Raw genomic sequence first — 26,476 nt, forward strand, 5'->3', positions numbered from 1 at the left:
AACTTGAGCACATGGCACAAATGCTTTCTGTGTGAGGTAGAGAAACTGGAGTTTAATGATTCATGGTAATGGCATAATGCAATGGTAATCCAATAAAATCAGGCACTTTGATTTTTACTAGGGATGAAATGCTCACAAGTTGGATGAAAACACTGGCTTAATTCTAGAAGTGTTACGGGATAGAAACTTTTATATCATCCATACTCCATAGAAAATCCATGAATTACAGAAAATTCAGAAGCACTGAATGATTTGAACTGTAAATCTTAACTCTTGGGGTCCCTTGAATGTACAGACTGGCCTAGAAATTAAACAAAGGATGACAGTATTTAAGCCTGCAACTGAAAGATACTTTTCCACCAACACATGTAGCTGCTTACAAGAAAAACTTCTCTGGCTTTGTTTGGAGACACAAGAGAATGACTTAGTAAGGCTGGAGGTGATGCCACCTCACCTTCTCAGTTCCAGTTGGAGCAATTCTCATTCTCCTGAGCAGTTGCTCTGACTCTCAGAAGTGCAATGAAACCAAAACACATCAAACTTACTTTGGCTACAGTTTATTGGGAAGATTGGTTCCTATGCCATAATTCCACTCAATACTGCGCCAAAACTTGGTGCAGATTTGCTCAGGCTGTGTACCAGTGGGAGGCAACATATGCAATATTTTTAAGACTCTGAAAATAGGTGCTTTTAAAACACAAGCTTTGTGTATTTTAGGTACTTGGTGAAGATACTTTTCCTTGACCTGTCTCTCTAATGTAAACATGAAGTACAATCTAAGCAAATTGTTTTTCTATACTTTTAACCATGCTTCCCTTCCCTCTGCCCCATGTTCTCAAAGTCAGATGCTGCAAATAAAAGGAGGGCTCATAACTGGATTCTAATTGCTGAACTGCTTCTGTTCCACTAATGAGGGGGTGAGGAACAAGGAGGCAAAATATTTTGGGCCTGTTTTATACAGCTGCAATGCAGTCCATGCAGGAACTGAAGAATTCAGAAGCAATAGCAATTCAGTGTAGAATGAGGACTGAAGAGCCACCTTAGGTCTCAACTCTTATTTTACTAAGTGGAGATAAAGACATGGAATGGCAAAAGCAGTTATCTTGTTTTTGTTTCCCTGAGAGGAGAAGAGGGAAGTGTAATCCCAGTCATGATGTGTGGTTTATCTTGTGCAGAAAAGCTTGGACCAGTGGGAGAGAACGTTGAAAAGGGGAATAGAAATGATCAGAGGTCTCATGCATGAGAGGAAAATTTGAATGAGGGCTGTTTTGTTCTGCAGAAGATTTATAAACAACTTAAAGGGCAGTGCAAGGACTCTGGGGACAAAATATTCTGTTCCCATTTGGTATCAGAGAAGAAACCCTGATCTTTATTGCAGAAATTTCCTAGAATCATAGAAGAGAAACATTGGAATATTCTGAGGTAGGAGGGACCCACAGGGATCATCAAGTCCAACTCCTGGCCCTGCACAGGAGAACCTCAAGAATCTTACCCTGTGCCTGAGTGTTGTTCAAATGCTCATTGAGTTCTGTCAGCCTTGGAGCCATGACCATTCCCTGGGGAATGCTTGTTCAGTGCCCAACCACCCTTTTAGGGAAAATTTAGGTGGGGTGATTTATAAATGGTTTGAAGTGTCTGTCAGGAGTGGGAAAGGTGCAGCTGACCCTGCCCAGGGAAGGTGGATGGACCCCTGTCTCCTCAAAGTCACTTGCTGTCCAGTTTGCTCCTTTCTGTGGAATCTGTCTCTTCCCATCCCCACTCAGATGTGCTCACCACATTGCTTCCTCACCCAGCTCTCCCAGGGGAATGCAGCTCATTCAGTCCCCAGCATTCCTGGGGGACTCTCCCAAGAGGAGCCTTTCCATGTGAGCCCAGGGGCCAGTTCTGCATGCACAGCTGCCAGTCTGCCATGCCTTGGCATGTGCTTTCAGATCCCCTGGTGCAGGAGTTCTCCTGTAGTGCCTAGGTGCTCTAACACCATCCACAAAGGCAGATCACATCAGCAGGGGGAAAGTCTGCAGGTTCCAGACTTCACATCTTAGAGAATGCCCATGGCTGCCCTTGTCTATGACCACAACCCTTTTAAAACAAACTCATCTTCTGAGCATGTTATAGTGCTTAAAATATATTTAAGTTGTGGAGTTTTAGGAAAATCTGATATTTTCTGAGCTTCCTAATAGTCTGTGATGCTGCTGTTAGCTTAAGTTTTTCTTCTATGGAACAGATACATTTAATTCAGACAGAAAGCTAGCTTCTCTATCAATTTCTGTTTTACCTAGGGGTAAAAAGTTAAAAAGATCAGTGCCAAAAGAATGGTAGCATCAGGGAGAAAAATGAGAATAAGTATTTAATGGCAGTGAAAGGAGATTTCTGTGGGAGTGTGGGGCTGACTGATGATGAAGACTGGACTGTGGCTGAGATGTAGCTGTTAAGCCAGGCTTAACCTGCTCTGGGTGCTCACTGGCTGACACTGTGTGTGCCATCAGCTGCCTACAGCCCCTACAGATTGCACATGACTGACTTTGGTAGAGCTGTTTTAGAACCACCTCTGCAGGCTCAGCTGTGAATCCCAGACAGTCCTCATCACTTACCTCTTTGAACCTCTTCATTCTTTGGATATTGCATGGCCATAAAGGGATTTTTTTTTCAAATTGTCAAATTCAGAAAGATAACTGGAGGAAAAATAAATCCAAGATTCCCATAGTCAGCAGCATCTTCAGTTTGAAGGCAAGAAGCAGCTAAATTGGGGTCAATATGCCATCTTAGAAAAAGGCAGGTAAATGCCTGTGTGTGTATGGCTGACAGTGTGTGGGATCTTCTGAGAGTGGATTTGAGAAGGAGAAGTATTCCAGCCAGCTGCTTTCATAAGCTTACAGTGATTTTCAAAACACCAAGGGCACACCCAGCATGGGCCACTGGGATAATAACACAGATGCAAGATTTTTATGGCTGCACACCAAATTTAGAAACTCCCTCTAGAAAAACAACTCAAAATGACTTTTGCTAATCCTTCTGAACACCTGGAATAGGCTCAATAAGCCAGGGACCTAGAAAAGTTACTGTGTGGTTTACCAGGCCTCTTATATCACTCAGAATTAAATTTTTGAAATAAGTAGCTGAAAGAAACCTTAGACATTCATAGATAGCCCTGTTTGGTGTCACAATATTTTGTGCCAGTGTTGAAAGTTCAGATTATAAAACAGAGAGTTGTTGTTCACCCAAAGCCCACATGCAGCATACAATAATGTTTAAATGCTTGGAAATCTGCATAGGAAATAAACCTTTATATTCTGCAGTTTCTGAGGGGTTCTCCCCTTTTTCTCCACATTTGAGACTTTCTCAGACTGAAGCTATTTTATAGTGATATCCAGCTTTTAGGTACAGATTTGAAGGTCTGATCAGATCCTATTTCCATGTGTAACCAACATGTATAATCTCAAATATAAGTGTCTCATAACTTCAGTAGGGTAATTGCTGTAAGGAGCTAACCAGAAATTATCTGTCTGATGTATCAGAATTTCTCTTTGCATGATCACCAATAGCCAGTGGGGAGTTTTGCTGGGTTCAGGGAATGCAGGCCTGCTCCATGGAAGTGCCAAGCAATTTTGCTTACAGCTGGAGTGGTGGTACAAGAAAGGCTGCAAATAATTTTCTCATTAGAGAACAGACTCAGAAAATGAGAGACAAAATTAGTTAATGCACTAAGAGACCATTAAAAAATTATTTCCAAGTGCCATTTGCTATTTGCTTAAAAACCTGTTGCATTTTGTCTTTTTTATTTCAATAACTATTAATTAAAAGTATAGAAAACCTACCAAGTGTAGCATTTCTGCATTCTGCATTTCTTATGCAACTTCCTAAGTGTAACTCCTCTGCCTTTTTTTATTTTGGGATCTGGTGTTTAGCATGAGGTCTTTGTGAATATTCTGGTACATTGACTTGGGCTGACTTGCAGTTAACAACAAATTTTCCATGGAAGCAAACAGAACTGCATGGCCAGGAGAGCACAAAGGGTGTCAGCCATGCATCTAGCACCTTGAAATCTGTGATAGATCTCTTGTATTTAGTAAGGTGGTCCTAAAGCATTTTCCTTCCTAAATCAAGGCTTTGCAAGAGCTGTGCAGGCTGAAAGGGACTTTCAGGGCACTTTTGTTTGAAGTTGCAGCCAGCCCAGGGAGGTCATTTAAAGCTGGCTGTCCAGCCCTAGCACAAGCCTGCCCTGGGAGCAGAACCTGTACCCAGGCAATCAGCCTGTGCCAACCTGAGCAACCTGCTCCAGGGCAAAGGGAGGCCCTGGCACAGGGTGCCCAGAGAAGCTGTGGCTGCCCAATCCCTGGAAGTGTCCAAGGCCAGGTTGGACAGGGCTTGGAGCAACCTGGGATAGTGAAAGTCCCTGCCCAAGGAAGGGGGTGAGACTGGATGAACTTTAAGGTCCCTTCCAACCCAAACTCTTCCATGATTCTGAGAGCAGAATCTGTTTCTTTTTGAGGTGATGGGGAAGGTGCATCCTCCCTCCTGTCCTTGGTGCTGGAGATGGAGAGTAGCTGTACATTCATCCCATGTCTCTGGCAGAGGTACCTCTGCACCACCACCCAGCCTCATGCAGACCCATCTCTGCTGGGATATTGCAGCTCTCCTGGGAAGGAATAAACTCTGACATGAAATATAAAAAAAAAAAAATTTAAACCCCACAGTTTTCTTCATTCTTACCTATTCCTGCTAAACCTGGAGAGGTCCACAGTTCCTGCTTCTGGGACTTTGTGTTTCCTTTCCAGTTTTTCCCACATCTCGAGAACAGCACAAATGTGTTCCCTGTGAATGAGTGTGCCCCAGCTGCTGTAGTTTGAGGGGAAGGGGAAGGTGGGTAAGTGAGGAGGAAAAATAACAAGGGCTCAAGGCTGCACAACAAACTGGGGCTATGGTTGGGGCACCAGTGATCTGCCTGGTCCCACCTGGGTGGTGCCAAGGATGTGCCCAGTCCCCACATTCACTTCCTCCCCTGCGGCACACTGGAGCAGGAGGAGCTGCCCTTCTGTCTGTCACCCCAAAGCTTCAGCTGTTTAGAGAAACATGAAAAGAACTCCTTCTCCTCCTTGTACCCCCTGACAATGGTCTTGTCTGACGTGAGGCATTTAGAGCAGATGAGAGCAGCACACACTGCTGCTGGTTTGAGCAATGCTCCCATTCCAGATGTAGGAGCCAGTAAGTAAACCTGACAGCACCAAGTCCATGGGTTTTTTGCTTTAATTTTGTTTGTGCATGTTACTTAATTCCATATCCTGACTTTTTATGGCCTTAGGAAAGATTTACCACCATGAAAACAGTGGTGAGGGAAGGAATAAAATAATTAAATCATGGCTCATCGTAGTGGTGTATTCAGTGGATAAAAATTCAATGTCACTGACAAAGAGAATTTAACTTTTTTTCCTCTGCTACTAATTCAAGACCAGTAAGTCTTGTTTTGTGCTCATATATCTGTGTCCAAATAGCAGTCCTCAGTGGCCATTTAGTCTGAAATGTATTATGGGAAGGGTCAATGTGGCCTCTCCAATAATAATAAATTCTTTTAATAATAAAAAGAATGTCTGAGACAACTTTATATGGCTTTTCAGGTGTACCTCAGAGCTGCACAGAGATTTTGATCCTCATGGTTAATAGACACTGCAATGGAGTCTCAAAATTTTAACACAATATACTAAATTCTCCAACATGATGGCTCAGTGGACTTTCAGAATTTATTCTCATTGGTTGCTCAGATCCTGATGAGCTCCTGCCTAAACCACAACAGCAGCAAAGCCAGCTGATTTAATTTTGAGAAGGAAGAGTCTTCCTCTCCTGTAGACCCATTAGTAAATGCTTTCCTCTTTTAATTTTTGTATCACATCAGTGAAAGCCCGATGCAAACAAAGCAAAATAATTTAAGATCTTTCAAAAATGTTTAATGAAAAAGATCACAAAACATTTATTTTAAGATAGATTCCAGTAACAGTTCACCTTAAAAATTTTAAGGCCACAAGGCATACCTGGCATTTCAGAGTGAGCTAACCAAGAGATGACTGCTTCTGTGTAGGACACCTGTGGTAGGACTGTGACAGGGTCTCATCAGATCTCACAAGTTAAGCAGGGTATGGTCTTGGTAAATCTTGGACTATGCCTGAAGACTACCTATTTCTTTCTTCCTCTTAATCCATTCCCCAAACACAACAGACTGCTAAACTTTGGTCAGGGACAAAATATGCACTTCACTGAAGTTTAATTAAGGCTTGGAATTGATAAAGCTTGGAAAATGCCCATACCTATAAATATGTTGTGTGTGATTGGAGAAAGCTTATTTGTTCTTATTTAATTATATGAAAAACATGACAAAACTGTGGACTTTACATATAGAAATTTTCATTTTTCTCTGATACTGAACTGTCTCTGCATAGACACAGAAAATCTGTGACTTATCTCTTCCAGCCACTTTGGTACCTCAAGGTTGCATTCCCTGCCAGGAGAACTGCAATACCCCGCCCTGGTTATTCTGCAGGGTAACTTTGCTTTCCACATTTGGGGGTTGCTGCTCAGCAAACAGCTCTGTGCCTCCCTGTCAGATATTAGTGTGGCTCTTTCTAGTACTAAAGGGAGCCAGAAATGGGGTGGAAGGCAAATTCTGGTGCTAGACATCAACACCAGCTGTGAGTGCTTAAAGGGGAATCTTGGCACTGGGGAATGGACTTGGGAGCTGCTTGGTACTCTGCAAGGTAAGGCACGTGCATGTTTGCAGAACAGGGCTGGTAGGTCCTGCTAACCCTGTTTATAGAGACAAAAGCAAAAAAACTGTGTGAAACAAAAGTGTTTCAGTTTGATTTCTAAATCTGATAAAGCTCTGCTTGTAAAAGGAATCAAATAATTTTATATCAACACCATTTTTCATTAAGCTTATTCAGATAATTTCAATTGCACCACGTATGTCACCACCTTCATCCCTGACAAGACCAAAGCAGGAATATTCCAGCTTTCCATGAATTACCCAGGAGAATGCTAGAATTGCTACCTTCCTGCAGCTTTCAAACACTGGCCTATCAGTTTTCTCTGGTTTAGCAAACCAAGCACTTATTGAAACACAAATTCCTTTGGAATAATTATTTGCCACACTTCAGATATTTTAACACCCAATTTTATTTTTATGAATTTTTATATCCACAGGATGTGTTTTCCATCATATAACTCCATGCCCCCTGAGTAAAGTGATTTGAGACAAGAAAGAAAACCCTCATTATACAGTAGTTTGCCATAAAAATTCTGGAGTGAATATCCAATGAAAATGGAAATGTAAATTTGCTAGTGCAGCCTTTACAATAGGACACATGAGGCCTGTGAGGCATTTCTGCTCTCCATGAGCCTTTTGTTGGTGTAAAAAAGTTGAATATAGGCAAAATACAGATACAACAGCCTTCAAGATATCCTGCTGTTACATATCAAGTGTTGCCTCACTGAGAGATTATTAAAAATTATTGCAGTGGACCAGTCATACAGCAAATAAGATATGTGTCAAAATCAGATTTCTCTTGCTCAGTGAACAGCAGGAATGTGCAGGAGGCCAGTGCTGGTTGCTGGTGCTGATCTGTGAATGGCATCCCAGGCAATGTCTCCCCTCCTTCTGCTGAAGCCCAATGGTTCACTGCTGGCTTCACAGCAACCCTCCCAGCTGGCAGGTAGGGGAGGGTGTGATCCAAGGGTTTGCTGGTGTTCCCTGGTCACTGTGGCACAGAGGGATGGGGGGCATGCCCCCACTCCTCTCTCCAGCAGGCATTTACCCCAAGGCAGGCTCTGCCCTAGTGGGAGTCACCCCTCAACTCACCCATTCCACAGCTTTCATTCCTGGCCATGCCAGCAAGCTCATTGAGTGGGATATCTGGCACTTTTTTTGGGTGAGCTCCTCAAAGGCATCTCTGCCTTTCATTTGGTGGGGTGAGCAGGTCTGTGTGCAGCCCCCAGTCTGGAGCCCCAGCAGAGGGGAGAGCAGCCCAGGGCTGAGCCTCACCGGATTCCCACTTCAGTCACGCACATCCATTTCCCAAAGCCAGGGTGCAAAACAAAACTGAAAGCCTAAACAAATGCATATGGCATTCAGAGCTCAGGACACCCCTGCCAATTTCTGCAACTGATATGCGCTCAAAATATTTACTTAGGAATCCTTAATTAAGTCAACCATTCGGTAGTGGTGTAGGGTTTCAGATGTGTCGCAATGTCACCACAAAATACCTCGGTGGCTCCTGCTAACAAAGAACTCACTGTGTGGATTTTTTTTTTTTTGTCAGAGATGGTGGGGTAAGTTTTCTGTACAGTGTGCCAAAAAGCTGCACAACTCCTCTGCTGTTAATGGGGTTCGTGTGGCTAAATGCCTTCATTCCTTGCTGAAAACCAAGCCCCTGCCCAGCAGCAGTTTCAGGTGAATGTCAAAAGGCAGAGCTGGGGTGGGATCACAGTGACACCACAGTTGCCTATCCAAGGGCTTGCAGCAGGGCTGGCACGGTGGGAAGTGCGTGCTGTGCTGTTGTACAGTCAGAAATGCAAGTGGGGGAGGGTGCTGGAGGAGAAGAAGTTTTTGACACCAGTCCTGGGCTCCAATAAAATGAAATTTGCTCAGGGAGCACAGATTGGCAGAGAGTTTTTAAAGCAACTTTTTAGTTTTTTAACCAAAAGGTTAAAATCAACGTGAGTAAGTGTTTCATGTGTATGCAATGCGTTGTTGGTTTAATCTCTTATTTTACATCTTTTGTCATGTATTTGTCAGAATGGTGTATTAAGCTCCTAGGAGAAATCTCAGTACACATCTGTGCCTGTGCAGGAGCTTGGGGACAACTCCAAAGATTGGTCAGTTACTGCTCTTCATCTATAAGTAGGCAGCTCTGTTTCATAATTTTATCAAAATTCAGATTCTTTTAACAAGAATAAAATTTCATTTTTTTCTTTTCATGTGCTGTACAGCTGTCCATTATAAGTATTTATTCATATATTTTCCAATCATGCAAAGAATCTGTAAACTGCAGTTCACATGATGACCTTCTTATATGTAAAATTAATCAGAAGTTGAAAGGACAGGATAACATTTGAAATCAATGAAATGACTTGTGCTCAAGTTAAGCGAATGCTTGCTTTTGTAAATATAAAATGGAGATTCCAGCAGGACAACCAGGAATGAGGAGAGTATTTCTCTTCCAACAAGCAGTTCTTAAAACTCAAGTGGCCTTAGTGCTTAATTTCTGAAGCATTTCAATGGTCTTTACTTTTATGACTCTCTTAGAATATCTAATAATTTTCATTTCACTTTGGGAAAAGGGAAGTTGGAGTTGCTTAGGTGCTACAGAGGAGCTACAACTGTGACAGGAAATACATTTGGAAGGAGAAATTCCTCTTTTTGTGACAGGATTCATCTGTCTTTGCATAAGTAAGCAAGCACTATTTCAGAAAATAAGCTGAAACTTGTGTCCCACTGCCATGACTTTCTGCTTGCTGTGACACAGTCCTAGTTATTTTTTCAAAGGTTAAAAACCCTGATGTTTCAGAATTCTTATGCAGAAACCAAGCCTCCCAAAATCTTGTTCATCAGGTGTAAGTTGATGGAAGCTTGAACTGCAAGGTGGTATCCAAGCCCAGATCTGATGGGTTTTTGTGTGTTTGCTTTTGTTGGGTTGTTTGGGTTTTCCTGTGGTTTTCTTTTTTTTTGGGGGGGGGGGGGTTGTTGTTGTTTTTTAAATTTGAGCATAACTCTGTTTATAAATATTGCTCAATTTCAGGGCTGGTGTTTCCCTTGCATTAATGGCATAGACATGAAGAAATGTCAAAGCTCTCCATATGCCAGGCACTAGTGCCAGTTCCTTAGGAAATGTGCCATTATTCCACTCACTCTGTTTATCTGGATTAGCCATGTGGATGATGTTTAATTGGATAGCCCATGTGGATGACCCAGCAGAGCACTCTGAGCTGTGTGGAGACTGTTGTGGTGCAGGATGGTTGCAATTACTGTAAACTGCATCAGAAATCTTAACAAAATGCCACACTCAGGAGTTTCTGGTGATAAGAATCAAGGCAATTTGCACCACAAAGAAAGATTAGATGAAAGAAGATGCCAAAATGTGGCATGGAGGGATCTGCCTTTTTGACAGCTATAAATTGAAACAATCTCCATCTTTGAGAAAAAATAATTTAGCCTTCAACCTGCCAAGGGGCAGGAGCACATCACAACCCTCCCCAATGTGTGATGGATGCACAAACTGAGGGACGCCACAAGAAACAGAGGAGAGGAAGCTTGAAATGCTGCTGGGTGCATTTCTTTAATAAAAATAAAGCTTTCCAAAACCTCAGTTTCATGATTCAGCATTTCTTTTGGCAGTGTAACAATTTAAAAGTAGGCTAAACAAGTCAGAGGCAATATGCTGGTAAGTTCAGACCAGAGAGGGGGAAGTTTCTGGAAGTAATAGAAAAACCAAGACCCCTTCCACCCCCAATAATTGCAGTTTAATTGTTATAATTCATTTCACAAGCACACAATAATTATAATTATAAAAACACTACACCCTCACAATACCTTCTGAAGCAGGTATGATTGTGCTTATTTTCTGGATGAATAAACCAACCCACTGTGTTCAAATACTCCAACCAAGGCTTGCTCCAAAAAAACAATGGGAGCCCAAAGAATATATTCTTTAAGCTAATTATGAGACAGCAGGGATATGTATGAAGGAAGAAACTTAAGTGAAAATTATATGTTCAGATGCTGTGGCCAATTCTTGCTTTCCTTTGTTTTGAAAGTTGTAAGGTTTTTGCTGCTCGACTTGAGAATAGTTAGTGGAAACTGTGGATGCCCAGCAGTTTAAAAAAAATGATGTCAGGAAGTTATTACAGTTTTTAACAAAGATTTAATTTTTAAAAAAATATTTCTATAACATACAAGTAGTTTTTAGGTATAAGTTTTGCTAGTAAGTTGGTTTCCTAGTGACTGGATGACCATCAGGCAGCCACAAGAGCAGAACTGTGTGTCTTGTGCAGGTGCCAAGCATCAGATGGAATTTTGAATGCCTTGTGCATGTCTCTTTCTTAGGAGCCAACCACAGATTTGCTCAGGGCTAGGTTTTCCTGGAAGGGTCAGTGTCTGGAGCAGCACTGGAATGGGTTACCAGGTGGGAAGGTCTTGCAGGAGGCCTGGGCACCTGGTCTGTCCCAGGGAACTGGGCAAAGCCAGGTGGAGAGATGGGGCAAGAATGGGGCACAGCATGTGAGTATCATCAGTATGTTTCTGAATCTGACACATTATCTATTAAGGAAAAATGCTTTCCTTTGTATTTTACTGCAATGTTTTCAGAGTGTCCATCCTACTTTGTGTGGAAAGTGGATGAAGTCAGAGAGAGAAAAGCTCCATGACCTTTCAAATAAAACAGAACTTTTACTTTTCAATATTGAAAAGTGTGTGATTAAAAAAAAAAAAAGAAAAAGAAGTACTGATACTTTCATACTTTCATCTGTGATTTTTATTAGCTTTTGAAGCCATAGCATAAAGGTCATAAGCCACTGTAAAGAGAATCTTGTCCCTGTATCAAACATAATACTACATAATACTTTTTTAAGATTATCACATCTCTTGGAAAGTCCTAATTTAAAGACATCACTATTTAAATTCAGTATTTTTTTAATTTTAAAGAGGAGAAATACTTTTTGCCAGAAAAAGCCCTTAGCTCAAAACCTGCATGAAACTCAGGGACTCTCTGGGGCTCCAGCTTTGTTGCTCATCATCCAGAGGAACACAAATTAAAGCTGCAGGTCTGAGCACTCCTGCTCCAACACTGGGAGTGGTCAGACTGCAACTACCTTTTGTTCTTACTTCTGTTTAATAGGCAGAACAACAGGGCAGGCATGTGCTGGGTGATCCCTTCTTTCTGTATCCATAACCACCCTGTGCCACCATAAATAAAAACTCACCAGTGGTGAATTTCTCATGCATTGTTAACTCTGGAAAAGATGCAAAAATACCTACTAAAGGCAGAGTGGATCATCATGGGATTTCCATTCCACAGGAGGAGCAGTATTTCATTTTGGCCAGGGAAGAGCTTTCAATTTCACCCTCCTTGCTCTGGCTTTACTGTATCCTATTGAAATGACAAAATTAAACACTCTGATTTCATTGAAATGCAGCATTTATGTAGTTTTGCAGTTACCTTGTGATGAAGTTGACAAATTCTTACATAATTCTTTAATTTGGTTTAGTCAGCATTTTCCCAAGGGAGCATTTCCAGTGGGAAGTTTTTAACACTAAGATGAAAGGCCTAGGCTGGTGTTCAAGGTGGGAAGTTGGATCATGGGCAGTCAGGCTGCTTGTCCAGAGCCAGCTGAAGCATCTCCATGGGCCTGGAGGTCATGGAGATGCTTCATGAAATAAGTTGATGTGACCAGAGGCATCACTGAACATGTACTCATGTTGTCCTTGCTGGTAATATTTTTTTCAAAATATTACCATTTAACATGTAGGCTGTAAAGATGTTGAAAAATGAGCCTGTGAAGATGTTGAAAAGTGAGCTGAAAAATGAAAAAAATAAATGTACTCAAGTGAGAACATATGGCAGGTGCAAGTTATGCAAACTTCATAATGAATTCTGAAAATATACTTGAGGAATGAGAACTGCAAATGTTTCTGACCTGGATGGCACATATTAAGGATAACTCCCATGTGCTCCATGATGTTTGCCAGATCTAAAAGCACAGTCATGCTGGTGAACTTCATTAATCATTCAATACCCTGAGCATAATAATAGGCAAGAGAGTTGGTGGTGTCAAGTCATTTTCTAAATTGTGCTTAACAGTTTCAAATGAGGGGTGAATGAACTGGCTGCAGTAACTAAAACACTAATTCTGAGCCTGCATTCAAAGCAGTTTCAGAGATTTGTGGATGATCGCTTATCACTATATTTCGATTTTAAATAAGTCTTTCTTTCCACGTCTCACAAGCTGATGTCTCTGTGTAGGACTGGAATCAAAAGTGCTAAAATTCAATTTCTTTGTTTCTTCTGGCACAAACCAGACCAGGAATTACTGTGAGATTTCCAGGCTGCTATACCAGACCAGAGGTATAATTACAGGAACTCAACCTCCGACCCTTCCCCTATTGCACAGCACCCTGCCAGCCACAGAGCAGCACCTGGTCACCTCAATTTGGTTATAACGTGTCTTTCTGCTTTTTTCTTCAGAGCTTTGTCATCCGTGGTGGCTTTAGGAGCTAATATAATCTGCAACAAAATCCCAGGCCTGGCCCCTCGGCAGCGCGCGATCTGCCAGAGCCGCCCTGATGCCATCATCGTGATCGGGGAAGGGGCGCAGATGGGAATCAATGAGTGCCAGTACCAGTTCCGCTACGGGAGGTGGAACTGCTCTGCTCTGGGAGAGAAAACAGTCTTTGGACAAGAGCTTCGAGTAGGTAAGGGTGTCTCTGTCCCTGCAGGGCTGTAGGGATCTGTTTGGGATGGCTTTCTCTTACCTTTCCTGCGAAGGTTTATAGCCCTCGGAGCTCAGTGGCTTCCAGAACAGTTGTGTGATTCCACTGGGTGAAAAGCCACTGGCAAGAGACACGGAGTCTCCAGTGACCTGCAGATGAAGTCACTCATATCTGTGCAACTTCAGACCCTGCAATGGCCTCAGTGCCTGCACAGCCATCCAAGGTCACAGCCCATGAAAAGAGTTTTTCCAACTGTTGTCTTGTTACACGCTGTCATGATAACTGGGGTGAATATGATGGCCAATCAAAAATTAACTGAAAGCAGCTCAGAAAAATCCCTCTGGATGGATAATTCCAAAGAGAAAACTGGGAAAGGGAGGGGGACAACTTCTGAAGGAGAGATACTCATAAACAACAGAGATTCTTGCTCTCTTTGTACTGGAAACAGATAACATTGTCAGTCCCCTCTTGATCCCATGCTTCAGCTGCAGGCCTGAAAAGACATGGGAATGTCTTTTTTATGGAAGATATCTAAGTCATGGAGGAGCAGTTGGCATCTTATCATACTTGCTGAGGGGGTGTCAGCCACTAAATTATTCTTTGTTCAGACTTCCCAGAAGCTTAAGCAATGGAAGAGTCCCAAATAATTGATGGAAGTACTGTGCATACAACACTGGCCTTCCAATATGTGGCAATGATACATTTTAGTGTTGCTGTCATACTGCAAAGAAAATACTGCAAGTGATTTGAGGCAGGAAACATATGCAAAGAAAATAATACATGGCCTTGGCCTGACAAGCTGCTAGCTGGCAGAAGTTAAATCAATACCTTTTCATTTACCCTGTGTCTGGTATTATTTCACAGGGGAGATTCTGTTTCCAGCACTGAGGTCACTATTTTCCTCATCACCCAGCTGGGTATCCTTATCTTATTCCTGACCTTTTCTCTCTCCCCCAAGGGCTGCCCACTCTCCTGTCTGCTGCTCTGGGTTGGGATAACATGTTGAGCTGTGTGGCTCTCTCAAGGGCACTCAAAGTGATACCATCCAGCTTCTCAGTGGGGTTGTAGCCTGTTCTCCTTGTATCCCCTTTTCCTTTGGGTGATACCTCTTACATTCAATGGTTTGGGTGAGTCTTGTGCTTCCAATACAGCTGAGTGTGGTCGGACATAAGATCTCATTAAAACTGTATGAAAAAAGGCATAACATTTAATTTCATCTGTGCAAAGAGGTGTCGACTCACATGGTGCTTTGGCTGTTGGTGGTGGTCAAGGTGTCAGGGGTTTTTTCTGACAACCTTGTGAAATGAATGCCAAAAACTGAAGCATGTTTGGGTCAACAAGGGAATGGAATATTTTTTGAAAGAACATCCAAATCTGAGAAACTGGCTGAAGTCTGGGTGCTTTAAGGTCGCAGTGGTTCAGCTGTAAAGTGTTGAAAGGGAATAAATACAGTGGCATTGGGCAATTGACTTACATTTGCAGAGGGTCTGTCATATTCTGTGAGCTTTACATTGCATTCTCAAGGCATCATATTCAGGAATTAACCTAACTTTTGACTTCTGCCTTCAAATTTAAATGAGCCAGAAAAAAATCTAGTCACTTGTCTTGACTGTTGGAAGTGTGGTCTGGTCCTCCTTGGCTGGTATTATGTTTGTTTGCTTTCAGTTGATAACCAGAATTATGTTGCTGTCAGAAAATATACATCTGCCAAGCATCCTGTGCTTCTTCATGCTCTGTTTTCATCTGCCAAAGCTTGCAGGCATGCCCTGACCTTAGATAAGTGAGTTGTCTTACCTTCTGTGAGACCTCTTATGGCCTGAGAAGAGGCACTCTGGAGGGTTGTACCAGCCTGGGTGTCATCACAAAGCTTTCCAGTGAAAAGGCTTTCACCACTTTCACCACTTCACAATTTCTGCTCTCCTCTTCAAGCTGAGGATCTTGTGCTGCCTCGCCATCTTCACCACTGTGCTTGTGGGTAGCAATCCTCTTCACCAGAGACTCCTTTCATCCTCCAAAACTTTGCAAGTGAGGGCAGTTCAAATGCATAAAGAGGGCAAGTTGTAGTTGTGCTTTCAGTCTCAATGTTTCAATGCAAGGTAAGAGCTAGAAGGAACAGAAATTATTTGTCATTAGGATGCACCAGCTATCAGGTATTGTCTGGTCAGACAATACAAAGCTGGAAAAAACCAGGGTTTTCTTGAGCCACTGTTCAAGCCATATGTGCCAAAATGTTTACCAGATTCTTGACCTCTTCACTGAAGCTGGGTGGTTTCTTGCAAGTCTGGAATGACTGATGTGGAATTTGGTGGGTTCTTTTATGGGTTAACCCAAACACAGATGAAACTTGGCTGTTGCAGCTGAGTTCTGCTTTGACATTTGTTGGGTGTGAAACCACACAGGCTCCAACAGTTGCAGAAGGTTTACATGACCCCTTCCAGCCGAGCCAGATGAGTTCCATGCAGGTCTGTAAAGGACCCCATAACCCACAAGTCTTCATTTCCTTTATTACTGGGGTAGCACCCAGAGATGATGAGGTCAGTACCTAGGAAAAGGATAGGGTTTAGGAAGTAGTGCTATTACACTAGCAAGGGGAAAAAAGGTAAAAAATGGACAAAGATTTAAAAACCCAACTACTTAAAAGTACAAATATTCACACGTGTAACAGAACACACCCATGTCTGACACAGAAACACCAAACCACCCATTCAGTTCTTCCTGAACATGCTGGAGAAAGGACTAAAACTAAAATAAGTCAGGCATGTTTTTCACTTCACCCCAAAGGAAAGCTTTGTCCCAGAACCCCTTGGGGAGATGAACACTGAAGGTGAGGTATTCAGGTCTCAGGCAGGGAGGGAAAGTACGCAGTGATGACATATTGATCACTCTCTTGCTGCACAGGAAGGACTGACCAAGCCTCTACCACCACAGTGACAAGTACAGATTTATGGTTATTCTAATTTGTATTTTGATGCAAGACTCCCCTTTCAAAACTCAAAGCAAACACCCAGACTCACCCAACATGAGGTTTCTCCAAGGCATGTGCATCTCTTTCTGCCATCACCTCTTGGGTGCCTTTGTGCTCTAACCATGCATGTCTTCCACCCACCACCAAGCCAGAAGGCATGAAACAGGGACACATGTCCCACCTTGTGATTTCTAGGGATCCAACTGTGCCAGGAGAAGTCCTCAGTTTATTAGCTAAGCCCTAAGATGGATCAGTGAGGAGTTCCTTATTCACAGAGGTACTCCAGTGAATGAGGGCTGCATCACCAATACAGTACATGGAATCTATATTAAAAACAATTGAAATAGTCCAGGGGATGGAATAACAGTTGTAGAAATCATGGGGCTTTCGTGTTGGGGTGAAAGATTTATAGCAGCCAGACATAAAAGTGACAGAGAAATCTAAATTACTAGCATGAACAAAGGCTGTAGCATGGGATGAATTTGCCAAGCATTGTGTATGCATAGCTTATTTTGATTTATTTATAGATGGGAACTCTTCCATAGTCATGCCATCCCCAAAGAAAGTCAGTCCCCAAAGAAAGTCAGTCCTGCTCTTACTTTACTCATGCTATCCTTGTACATTTTTGTATTTGTCACCTTCCTTTGTTCATCCCCAGTTTTCAGGCCAGCTTCTCAAATATTCTTCTGTACTCTCCACTCATTCTACTTGCTTTAAGCCTCTTTAAAGTTTGCCTCTTAAACAATTGTATTCAAAAATTAAAATTTAAATATTTTAAAACTAATTAAAAATAATGATACATCAAATGTTATTAGTGGTTGAAAGATAATTGCCATTCTAACATTTTGAAAGTGAGGACCCTGATCTGGAAGAGGAAAGCCTCTGGTCCTGTCAGGTTATTGACACAAAAGAGCTCCAGCACTAGGTCTCTATTCCCCCAAAGGATGGGCAGAGCAATTTGTCACCTACATGCCTCTGAAAGCTGCAGATCATTAATAGCATTGAAAGCAAAGAACTCCCCCCAGAAAAGCCAGCAGTGCAGCAGCAGTATGAAGTCTGAATCAATATCAGACATGAAACCTGCTGTTGTTCTTTGACAGTGGATTATTCTGGCTAATTATTTGTGCATTGACCCTTTCCACTGGAATCCTTTAAACTGAAGTGCTTATGAACAGGCAGCCCTTACCAGTGCTAAATCCAGGGCAAAACTGAGCTGTTCTGGTGTTTTGAAAAATAGATCTGTCAAGATATCCAAAGTGATCTGTACCTGTCTCCTTTCTCAAACTCATGATGTGGAAAATGAGCGTGATTTAGCAATATTTGGCTGTGTCACTGGTGCAGTGATTTGGAAAATCATTAAATTGGACACCTGACAGGGAAATATTAATAAGCAGACCAAACCAAAGGGAGTTCTGAAGTTGATTTTGTTGTTTGGGTTTTTTTTTTTTTTTAATGTCTTACCCTTTGTTTTGATCTGTAGTTTTCTGGTGTGTTGAAAGGATGCATCTGAAAGGAAGTTACAGCTCTGCTTGCCAGGGCAGGTTTAGGAGAAGAACTTCTTGAGAAATTTCTTGCCTCTTCCCATTCATTTAACTTTTGATCCACTCTCCAGGCAGAAAGGGGGAGGGATAGGAGAAAGAAAAACCCTACAGTTTAAGCAACAAACAAAATCTGTGCATGGATTTTATTAACTCCCAGGTGAAGGAGACTTTTGGCAAACGCAATCAAATTCAATGTCACAGCTCTCTGCAAGCATGCACTTGTACATATGCACACATAAACTGGGAAGAGGATGGATAACTCCAAACAGAAGACTGGGAAAAGGAGGGGGACAACTTCTGAAGGAGAGATACTCATAAACAACAGGGATTCTGGCTCTCTTTGTAGTGGAAACAGGTAACACTGTCAGTCCCCTCTTGATCCCATGTTTCAGCTGCAGGCCTGAAAAAATATGGGAATTGGGCATGGAAGATATCTAAGTGATGGCGTCATGGAGGAGCAGTTGGCATCTTATCATACATGCTGAGGGGGTGTCAGCCACTAAATTATTCTTTGTTCAGGCCATATATAGGCTAAATTAAATTTGGATTCCACATATGAATCCAGTAATTTTTACTCCGGGCTACGATGATGTTTAACCGAGAAGCCAAATGTTCATAAAAACTTCCTACCAAAAATGGGAGGAGTAGAGAGGCTCATTATTCTCCAAAAATGGATATTTGGGTCCAAGCAGATGGATTAATCTAGCACAGTAGTGTCTGGTGTGGTATGAGCTGGCCAACTTGGGAAGCTTGGCTTTCAGTGTGAGCAGAAAACTTGGGATGCATGAAGACAGGCGGCATTCTTAGGAATGCTTTACAACCAGAGCTGTGCTTTAATGCTATCAGCAAGTCAATAAAGGGAACCATAAATGAATCCAGACAGTTTGCTAAAGTAAGTACATTTCTAGCTCACTTTTTGCCTTTATTTCCTCCTGCCATTTCTTTCTCTGCTACTTTATGTTCTCATTTTCAATTTTTGAAAATCAATTTATGTTGTTTGTTATATGTTTGTTAAGGCTTAGTAATATTCATATATCAGGTTGACTGTATGTTTATTATTCTAACATCTGTGTATTTATTATGGGAAAATCTATCTTTACGAACTTGCACTATATCCAATAAAAACAATATGGGGGAAAAAGAGGAATTGTACAGCTGGAAACAATTTGGAGGGGGAAAATGAGTTGGAATTAGATTATTTTAAATATGATACAGAGCAGGGTACACACTTCACCAACGGAAAGGCAGTAATTATCTTTGTCATAGCAGTAGGTGCTATGATTGGTTTAGGCATTTGTCAGCTATGGGAACCTCAATTGCACAGTGGCTTTTGGACCTAATGTGGAAAAATTTGGGGTTTTTTGTTGTTGTATAGCATGGGCCCAGACAACAATGTTCTTTGAGCATTCAAGCAACAGAGCAGAAATAAATCTGTTTTCAGTAATTTGAACTAGATTTCTCCATTGGTGCTAGGATACAGTAAAAACCCTCCAGTGTGAGGGGTGGCTTCTCAGGGCATGGCATCAGCTTTCATCTCCTAGTGCATCAGGCTGTCTGGGATTCCAGGAGAGAGGTGCACAGGATGCATTCTGTAGGCTGCCATCTGTACTGAGGATGTGTGCAGCCCCAGAAGATGATGCAGGACCAATACAAACTGTGTCTTTATTGCTCATGTAGCCAGCTTGGAGTGACTGCTGGTGTCCATTTCCCAAGAAACCATGTGGAGTTATTGCATTTGCCCATTTGATTTAGTTAAGCTATGAATACCATGGAAAAATTAATGATCTGGGGCTTAAGCAAGCATAACTTTTAATAGAAGCACAGAGGTGCATAATAAGTTATATATTTCTTGGTTATTTGGAGAAGGAGAGTTTTCTCATTATTAGCCTGAATGAAAAAAAAAATAAAAAAGACTTGGATGTCTCCACCCCTAGCAGCTAGGTAAGTGGCTGGCAGGTAGAGGCAGGCAGTAAAGAGATAAAACCCCCAAAATCTGAGGAATTCCTCCACATGTTCATTTTGGAGGAAAGATTTACCACCCTGCAAACAGTCACTGCAAAACCTCCTCTTGAAATGTCTCAAACAGCACCCTTATTTTCACAAGTGGCACGTTGTTGCTGGTAGAAGAAGCCAAAATATCTTTAACCTTTAGGATGTCCAATCTATTTGTTCTCACCTATTAGCCCTATATTCCTGCAGGAGGATTCTGGTGTGTCAGGGGCTGTCCCACAAGTTGCCTTGCAGAGGTAGAAATGCTGGGGCAAAGCTGAGCTGCTCCAGCCAAAGCCCTGTGTGCTGGTCTGGGTTAGGCTACAGGCAGTGAGCAAAGTGCTCCAAGGCAGCTGCCTTAGCAGAGCAGTTTCCTCAGGGCACTTCATCTCAGCTGAAAGCCCAGCATGGGGAAAAGGTGTGAAAATGCAGCAATAACAAGGCAAAGTATGTGAGAGGGCATTTCAGTTTGCATTATCATCTTTGGGGGAAGCTGAGGAGTTGGCTCAAACTGTTCAGACTTCCTTACTGTTGAAGGTTGGATAAGCTTTTCACTAGCACAAGTAACAAGGTGAGACAGTAACCCAAACCAGAATAAGAAAATAAACCCTCCCAGCTGGCGGTAGCTGAGGTTGTGAAGGAGTAGCAAAACAGTTATGAAACCCTTAAAGTGCTAGGAATTTGTACTTTTTTAACTGAGGAGAAAGGTTATTGTGGGAGTACTAGGTTCAGACTCCTAATGTCTGTCACTTGGGTGTTTTTAGAAAAAGAAAATTTTCTTTTTATTCTAAAAAAGCATTGTTGTTTTAAAGAAACATCCTTTTTTGACAGGATGGAGGATTCCCAGCTTGGTGAATCAATTTGAACATTTGTAGGTGATAATCTCCTTGTGCTTTAAAAATTTCTTAGATGTCAGAACTTCAAAATGATTCAGGGAGGCCTTAGTAATGTTTCCAAAATACATTGTAAGTTCTAGAGAAAGAGACAAACATAAATGGACAGTACCATTTGTAAATTATGAGTTGACCAAAATAAATTTTGTTTTACTTTACTAGAAAAACTGAAAGTTTGGCTCATTAATTTTATAATTTTTATTTCTTTGTCTCCCTATAAAAGAAATAGAAGCATATATAGTCTACAACATATAAAATTTCCAGCCATGAACAGACAGATGTTTATATATCTCAATTTATCTCCTCCACTTCCTTGTCTTTTTGTAAGGTCTTACTGTTCAGTTCAAGTATTTTACTGTTCAGCTCAATTGTATTTTCTCTTCCCTCAAGGGTCCTGTGTGTGAGGAATAGCATAAATTCCCTTAAATTAAAATGTTCTTGTTGCCATTTAAATATTTACCTATTTGGCAGCAGTCTTTCTTTCGAAGGCAGATATCCCTATTCCAAACACAGCACTAATATGGTAATACAATTACTTGGTGAACTGTGTGTGGCTTGCAGCTGGATGGGGAATGGTGGTTACTGATCTGAATGAAATCTGGAATTTCCATTCTGAGGAAAGGGCTTTTGTTCCATTCTGTTTCATATAAAAGTGAAGATTTTCTTGGAACAGGTGCTTTTCTGCAGACATTTTCAAATTTAAATACACTGACATACCTGACTGTGAGCAATTCCATTTTTGTTTTCAGAGCACTTAATTTTAAATTGTTCCATGCATTGATGTAAATTAGTGCCAAGAACTGTAACTTGGGAGACTCAAGTCTCTGGATCTCTGCTCTCACATGCTTCCATGGGTATTCTGGGATGTAAGGGCCCATTGCACTGCACAGCTTGGTAGGAAACATCAGATAGCACAACACACTGTCTTCCTGTGACCCTAAACCTCAGACCTCCTGAAAAACCAATGGACTGACATGGGGATGGGGCTTAACACATTGTTTCCATGGTTCAAAACTAATTGGACCTTTTTATTGTATGGAATTGCTCCATCTAAGTATCAGTATGGAAAATAAACATTTTTGGGGGAAGAGAGGTGGGTACTCATAAGTTTTGGCACTTGATCATCCTACTTGTGTGCTTAGGTGTAGTGGAAAGGGGGCAGGAACCTGTGATGGGACCTTGGGTCTGTGATGAGCATTTCCTGCTCAGCACTGGCCAGAACAAAAATCCTCCCTTTCTCTTTCAGCTTTGTCTGTAGCTATTCAGGGTAACATTTTCCATATTGCTTTTCTGGTTTCCCCTGGGATGAGTCAGTCAGAGGTCCCATGGAAAAGACAGTGTACAAATTCTAGGCTATGGTTTAGTTGAACTCTGTACCAAAGTTTGGACACAGGGCTAACTTTGCATAACAGCTTTAAGGTTGGCACTTCCTTACTTCCAAGTGCCTCCAAGGAGCATTAATGCTCATTTAGTGTGATTTTTTAATATCAATTTTTAATAAAATTGCTGAGTACAAATGTTCCATAGCATGCTGACTCATTAGTTACTTCAGCATCCCAGTCCTATTGGTCAATGACTTAGAACGTAATGCATGCTTAAGCCAGGAAGGCAAATGACATTAAGAGTCAAATAAAGTGGGGCTGGGCTTCATCCAAAAGGACAGGGGCCAAGTTCTTGTCCTATTGCTGTCAGTAGAAATTTTGCCACTGGTTTTTCCAGAAGCATCAAAAAGTCTCCTGGCCTTTGGTTATGAGCAGAAGTTGAAAGTGAAGCTGAATTTCATAGAGGGACACAGCTAAACCCCAATTTGTTAAATGACAATCAACCAGATAACATCTGACTTTTCAAGTACAGAGCAACTTTGCAAACAGGCAGGTGCTGCCAAACCTTGCCAGTGCAGGGGAAGTTCTTTATGGAGGGTGACAGGGAGTGCAGGACAGCACCTACCTTAAAAACTTAGGGTTCTAATGACTCTGGAGATTCCCTGAGCTTTACTACTGCGGTTAAGTGTGTTGTCAAAATCTCTCCCCTAGAATTACAGATGATAGGTTTGGTCATCTAGTCCAACCTCTATACCAAGCAGGACAGGCTAAACATAACATTAGACTTCAGAGTTACATGTGTAGCAGCATCCCTCCCTTTGCTCCTCTGTTCTTAGGGATAGGTTCTGTTTGGTAAACTATCTGTTTCTAAATTGAAAACTTGAAATGCAGAGAGAGGCATGTGCAAACATTGCAAAAAACACAGCATTTGTTATCTGCACGTTTTGGTTTGCAAACAAATATTTTAGCATTCAGGATTAGACCACTGATCCATGCAGTTTGCCATCGTGCCTCCAGTCACGAGCAATTTCTTTTCCTAACAAAGTGGCTGGTGTGTTGCAAAATATTACATCTGACAAATACCTCATTTTCTAATTGACAAAATTTCCTTCTTGCGTATCATGCCTGACCTTTTAGCATTGGATCAAATTGTGCATGACTGTAGTTTATTTCTTACTGATGTTCATACTGTGAAGAATAATATTTTTGTTACTGATAGAAGAGGAAAATTAAAAAAAAGAAATAAAGCAAGCAGCAAGAGTACTCTATAATCTATTATTTGGAGACATGAAAAAGTGAATCTAGCATTCTAAGGTAGTCATTCTCTCAGTATTCAAACTGGGAACTGACTCCAGCCATGCTTCTTTTACCCAATACATGCTTAACTTTTAACCCTCCACTGTAAGTGCTGTTAGAGAGGCTTTGAAAGCCTCTTTTTAAAGGCAGAACCAAGAGGTTTGCAGAATACAGAAGTCATAGTGAAAGCCAGCATGCAGGAACAAGCCAAGGATGGGTCCTTCTGCCCATCCCAGATCCACTTGGAGTAGATCTAGGAGACTGCTTTTAGCCACAAGTGTAATTTTTTGCTATCTATAATGCTCTCTCCACTGCAGAGGTTCAAGCTCCTCTTCTGGGATTGTGTGAGAAGGATGATTCCGAGGCTTAGCTGGTGTTAGTTAAATGGGCTTGAATTACTGAGGTGTCTTTTTGGTTTGCTCTGACCCCAGACATCTCTCCCTGGTGCACTGGGAGGAGGCTCTGCTCTCTCTAGATGGGAGCTCAACAGACATGCATGGAACTGCTGTAGACTTTTCAGCTTTATTCACATTGCTAAAATGAAAAAAAAAATCACTTGTGGATCATGACTTATTTTTACCTGTTCACTCATTTCTTCACCACAATGTGGAACCTCATCTTCTCTCTGATTCAGCCTCCAGCCACCTTGTTCAGAAGAGATCTCCATTTAATCCCATCAGACATGGTCAGTGCAACCTTGCAGTTCCTGAGGGGAATGGCACAAGAGGTAGAAGTGGCTTCTCTCTGCTGCTGAATTAAAGGGTTTCAGACAACACAAAGGCAGAAAAATGAGGAGCCCCTTCCTCACTTCTTTTCTTTGGCCCAGTTTCTCATCACACAGCCCCAGGCATTTGCTTGAGATGTCTGAGATAGGAACCTAGTCAGGCTGTTTTCCTTGTATGGTCAAAGAACAGGGAGAAACGCTTCCAGAGGGTGATTTGCATCTTAATTTGACTGCACAATGGTCCCTGTTGCCTATCCTGGGTGTTTAGGCTCCCTTAATACCTAAATTCTCTTTGTGTTGGAAATTTTTCCATCTCTATGTATATAGTTCCTCAGGGGAGCATTTGGCCCTCTCATAAAGCCAAACCTGCTTCCCCACTTGGCAGACATGGAAACTTGATCCCTATTTTAAAGTCCTACCAATTCCTAGTACTCATTCACCAGTAGTACCTGCAAAAGTTGTCTTTGCTGAGGACTTTTAGACAGATAGTGGCAAAACCCAAAATAAATGCTGCAACCACAGGCGTAGCTCCACTGCTGCTCTTTGGAAATTTAAGAATTGGGAGTCCAAAATTACCACCAGATGGTGCACCTATTTAGCAAGTGACAGAGACATGTTGCACAAAAAAATGGAAGCCACAGCCTCCAGCAACCCACCAAGTATCTTCCCCTGCTCTTTATTCTCAGCTGTGATATAAATTGAATGTGTTTGAAACATGGACCTGCTGGTCATACTATCCTGTTACATTTAATATGGAGTGTGTTTTCAATCTTTGTAATGGGAGCCTTTCAACTCTCTGGCTGGGGACGTGAGGAAGTGGGAAAGAGTGAAGCAGACCCATAAATGGATGAGAAGGGAGAGGGAAAGAAAAAGGGATGGGCCAAAAGCAGGAAAAATCAGTAATGGTGAAGGACAATGGCAGGATCCAAAATCCAAAGTGGCCAGCACAGAGCACTGGTGCATTCCTGCTTTAAGCTGAGGCAGCTCTGGCTATCCATGGTGGGCACCTGACAGTGCATTTTTGAAGGATTATCTTGATGTCTACATTTTGGAAACTTGCTAATGCCAGTACCCCAGGCAGAATCAGACAGGGTATTTCATTAAGGGCATAGTAAAGGTGGTGAACTTTCCTAAACAGGTGGGTTTTATTCTCTGACTGCTTCTCATTCCTAAGCATTTGGGTCCTCCCTTCTCAGAGCAGGATTAGCACAAATTGACAAGCATATATTTCCTGCCATATTTGTCACAGTGACAAAACACCAAGGGATTCTTTCAACCATCAATGCATTATCATGTGTAATGATGATTACACATTATAATGTATGGATGAGCAGGTATCTATTTCCATTCTACTCTACTTCTTGCTTTAAAGAAAATTCCAAAGTAATAACTAGGTTTCTGGAAATCCTATTTCATGAACTTCACAAAATTTATGCAGGAAAAAAATATTGTGTCTCATTCCTTTGCTTAGGTGGGTCTTTTACTGCTTCCTATTGTTATGGTGTCATTGAAATTGTGCTGTAAATAGAATTTAGTACATTGCTAAGAATGATTGATGACATTGTTCTTTTAGTTACAACTTCACCAGTGAAATTGAACTGAAAATTTCTTGAGTGACAACATTTGAATATTCTTTAACTTGAGAAATAATAATGCAGAATGGATAAAATAATTTTTTATTCTCTTTATCTAAGCTGAGGAAGGAATCACAAGGAGAAGCTCAATACCATTTCCTTCCTTTCCTTTTTCACATACCTGTGTCTCCTCATTCAATGTAAGAACAATCATTTTATGGTGAAAGTAAGTGTGGACCAGGAGATAATGGGCTTGTTCTCTGCTCCCAGCTGTGCTTTTTTGTGTGACCTTGAGCAAGTCACTTCATATCTCCCTCTCTGGAAACTAACAATGACTAATTTCAGTGGGGAATTGAAATGAATGGGGTCTAACCTCCACTGAAACTTTTGGGATATATCCTCAAACAAAACTAGTTACTGTCAAAGTCTTCTTTCTCAAAGAGGAAAGAAAAAGGAAAAGAAAGAAATATCGTGGAGGAATTTGGTCTTCTAAAAAGTGAGTCCAGGCCTGAAAAAAAACCCAGAGTGAAAAATGCCAGTAGAAGAGTCCTATTAGGATTATTACCTTAGTTTGCAGAAGAAGGAAATTTGAAAACCTTAGGTAATTGTCCACTCAAATTTCACAAAGAGAAAATACTGCACTGAGGTTCAGTACTTACATGTAACATGAAAGGGACAGAATAAAGCCCACAGGGAGAGTAAAT

General features: G+C 41.6%; 1 protein-coding gene across 2 annotated transcripts in view; it reads left to right on the forward strand.

Annotated features, from left to right (window-relative positions):
- Positions 1 to 26,476, forward strand: part of WNT7B (Wnt family member 7B) — a 95,229-nt gene that overhangs the window by 38,622 nt on the left and 30,131 nt on the right. For both annotated transcript variants that reach the window (XM_009095101.4, XM_009095100.4), the window contains exon 2: positions 13,224 to 13,450. In XM_009095101.4, coding sequence (XP_009093349.1) covers positions 13,224 to 13,450 — 227 coding nt within the window. The remainder of the gene's footprint in view (positions 1 to 13,223; positions 13,451 to 26,476) is intronic.

Source organism: Serinus canaria, chromosome 1A (genome assembly GCF_022539315.1).
Source record: "Serinus canaria isolate serCan28SL12 chromosome 1A, serCan2020, whole genome shotgun sequence".
In the NCBI taxonomy this organism is placed as follows: domain Eukaryota; kingdom Metazoa; phylum Chordata; class Aves; order Passeriformes; family Fringillidae; genus Serinus; species Serinus canaria.